The 3,389-nt window shown below is 63.5% G+C and overlaps 1 protein-coding gene across 1 annotated transcript in view; it reads right to left on the bottom strand.

Annotated features, from left to right (window-relative positions):
• WDR90 (WD repeat domain 90) overlaps positions 1–3,257 on the bottom strand; it is a gene marked incomplete at its 5' end in the record, with an annotated part of 33,494 nt that extends 30,237 nt beyond the window's left edge. The window contains 6 exons of the mRNA XM_068420048.1: positions 232–355; positions 1,249–1,419; positions 1,659–1,785; positions 2,106–2,282; positions 2,386–2,477; positions 3,179–3,257. Of these exons, the coding sequence (XP_068276149.1) occupies positions 232–355; positions 1,249–1,419; positions 1,659–1,785; positions 2,106–2,282; positions 2,386–2,477; positions 3,179–3,257 (770 nt within the window). The remainder of the gene's footprint in view (positions 1–231; positions 356–1,248; positions 1,420–1,658; positions 1,786–2,105; positions 2,283–2,385; positions 2,478–3,178) is intronic.
• Positions 3,258–3,389: the final 132 nt, after the last annotated feature.

Raw genomic sequence — 3,389 nt, forward strand, 5'->3', positions numbered from 1 at the left:
GCTCATGGGGAACTTGGTGTCCACCAGAACACCCAGGTCCTTCTCTGCAGAGCTGCTCTCCAGTAGCAATCAGCAATTAAGCTCAAACCAGTTAACGACACCTAACTACTGGAGCTGAGGTGACCAAAATGCCTCCCCTCGAGCACAGGTTTGCCTGGATCCGTCATTCCTTACGCGGCGTTACCCGTCCTGCCTTCCCCGAGGCACGGGGAGGTCCCGGAGCAGCCCTACCTGATGTAGTCGTAGAGGTCGTGCCACTTCTCTCCCTTGGGCACGGGGAAAGCCATTTCGCGCGGCATGGGAGCGACCCCGCGGCAGGCCAGGTCGCCTTGCCGGGCCTTGGAGAAGGTCACACCTGGAGATGAAGACAAAGAGAGTCAGTTCTCCGAGGCCCGCGGAGCTGGTGGAAATCACCTTTCCCACGGGACACAGGCACAAACCACTTCCCTCTTTGAGAACACCCGAAAAATAAAGATTACAGGCCCGTAACACACTCACACACCTTCGCACAGGAATATTCCTGAAACAACCTCCAAAAAAAAGACCCCAGAGCACAAACCCTCGGTATCCAATTATAAACCCCCCAGGCCCAAGGATCACTCAGTGATTCAGCAATCCCCTGGGATTTGGGTGAAGGCTCTGTCCTCATTTTCTCATCTCCCTTCCTTCAGGAAAGTCTTCAAGATGTAACAAATCTCGAGGATCTTCAAGGCAGCACCCAGAACATCCTCCTCGCTGATGCTTTCTTTTTTTTGGTTCGGGCAGATTTCCAGCACAAAAAAAAAGGTTTTGACTGAAATCTCTCTGCCACGCTGAGCAGGTGGGTAAAAAAAGTCAGTCGGAATATTTCTGAGACAAAAAAAAAAACCCCAAACCCACAGGCTTTCCAGGCAGATAAAAGCACGGGGCTCGGAGAAGCGAGGCTTGGTAACACCTTTGATTTTTTTCCCCTGAAAAAAAAATTCTACCCGTGGTAAGATATTGAACTTTGCTTTTATCATTCGCTTTTACAGCTGGAAAATAAGAGAATACTTTCCTCCAGAGGATAGGAGAGTGTATTCACCAGCACACGTGGAAAATTAACACTGTACCAAGTGTTTTGCCTTCTCCACTTCCTACCGCACTGCTACAGGAACGGCCAGTCCCTGCTGGCATCAAAAGCGGCGTTAAACCCCCCTGGGTTCCATCCAGGCCAAGCCGAAGTCACGGGAGAAACCAGAGGCCACCCCCAAGGCCTCAGCTCCTCACCTGGGTCGAACAGCAGGTCGCTGGTGCAGAGGTTTTTCACCAGCAGGTTGGAGCAGAGCTTGACGCTCTTGAGGTGGCCGTGCCGGCGGCTGAGGTAGAGGGAGAGGATGGCGCGGAGGTCGAGCGCCAGGCAGGTCCAGCGCACGTCAGGCGGGGCGGCGCCCGCGGGGTCTGCGGAGGAGAGCGGCAAAGGAGAAGGTGGGAAGAGACTCTACAGACCGTGGACAAGACAAGAGGAGAACGGGGATGGGGGACGCCCCTCCCGGGGGCTACAGCGCTGGCCCTCGCTGCCCAGGGCCTCCTGCTCAGGACCACCGCTCCTCGAGTCAGCTTCTGAACTCAATTTATTTCCTGACAGTTTCCCTCGGTGGTGACATCCCAGCCCGGCCCCGACCGCGCCCGCTCCTCACCGCGCCTGGCCGTCCCGGACGCGGGGTCACGCGCGGCTCCGCACACGAAGGGGAACTGCAGCCACGTGGCCGTGGATTTGAACTCCTTGAAGAGGTTGGAGAAAGAGATGCGAACCACCTGGTCTTCCTGCGAAGACACAGACCCACACGGAGCTTTAGTCACCCTGGTGGCTCCGGCAGGGAAATGCTGCGGAGGAGAAGGTGCCTGGCCATGTCTCCTGTCCCCTCCGTGTCCCCTGTGATGCCACGAGGGTGGAAACCATCTCCAGACCAAGGCAGCCCACCAGCAGCAGCAAAGACCAGAAGACCACCGCTGCCACCCCCATCTCCTTCAGTCGGGCCACGCCGCTAACGATGGCGGTTTAACGAGGCCGCCCCATGTCACGGTGGTTTGACAAGGCCGCCCCGTGTCACGGCGGTTTGACGAGGCCGCCCCGTGTCACGTACCTCGGTGACGACGTCCAGGTGGACGAGGAAGTGCTTGCGGGGCAGGGGCCTGAAGAGCACGTAGAGGTAGCGCCCGGCCAGCCCCAGCGACTGCGTCCCGGTGCGGGGCAGCTGCAGGTAGCTGCTGGTGGGGACGGAGCCCCGGATCCGGTAGACGGTTCCCTTCAGCCTCGCGTCCTTCCGTGGCCACGGAAAAGGGGTAACGGGGAGAAGGGGGGGCGGGGTGTCAGCACTGCCCACCCGTGGCCGGTGCCCCCCCACCCCGTGGTGCCCCCGTTACCGTGAGGGCGGCCACATCCCCCTCCCTGGCCGAGCGCTTCCACTCCTCCACGCGGAAGTGCTTGAAGACGTTCACGTAGGGACGCTGCCAGGCTGCCGGTACCGGGACCGGCGGGGGGACGGGACCCCCACCCGGACACCCCCCGTTACCCCCTGTACCGGGGACCTCAGTGATACCCCCGGGCCCCGAGGTCCCCTGACCCGGTAGCACCCCGTTATCCCTGTGTCCCGAGTCCCCCCAGCCCCGGTGCTGTCCTTGTGACACCCCCGGTATCTCCGTGCTCTGAGCCCCCCACCAGTCCCGGTGACACCCCCGGTGCCTCCGTGTTCTGAGCCCCCCACCAGTCCCGGTGACACCCCCGGTGTCTCCGTGCTCTAAGCCCCCCACCAGTCCCGGTGACGCCCCCCGGTGCCTCCGTGCTCTCAGCCCCCCACCAGTCCCGGTGACTCCCCCGGTGCCTCCGTGCTCTGAGCCCCCCACCAGTCCCGGTGACACCCCCGGTGCCTCCGTGTTCTGAGCCCCCCACCAGTCCCGGTAACGCCCCCCGGTGCCTCCGTGCTCTGAGCCCCCCGCGCCCCCCTGAGGCCCCCCCAGCCCCGGTGTCGCCCCCGTACCCCGAGCTCGGTGATGGCCCCGGTAACCCCGTGCTCCGACTCCTCCCGCCCCGGTGACACCCCCGTTACCTCCATGCCCCGAGGCCCCCCCCCCAGCCCCGGTGACGCCCCCGGTACCCCCAAGCCCCCCCCAGCCCCGGTACCCCCGTGTCCCGGTGTCTCTCCCCGCCCCCCCCCACCTGCCGCCATGGCGCGCGCCGCCGGCTCAACCGTCCCGCGCGGCCGCCGCCAATCCGCGCGGGAGGCGGGGCGGGAGCGTGTCACGTGACCCCCCAAACCCCACCCCCTTCGCACACGCGGGAAATGTCCCCCCGCGGCCGCCGTCCCGGTAACCGGGGTGCGCCCGGCCGGCGGCTCCCGGGGGCGATCGAGGGAGGTGGACACGAGCCC

This window comes from Nyctibius grandis, chromosome 30 (assembly GCF_013368605.1).
Source record: "Nyctibius grandis isolate bNycGra1 chromosome 30, bNycGra1.pri, whole genome shotgun sequence".
In the NCBI taxonomy this organism is placed as follows: domain Eukaryota; kingdom Metazoa; phylum Chordata; class Aves; order Nyctibiiformes; family Nyctibiidae; genus Nyctibius; species Nyctibius grandis.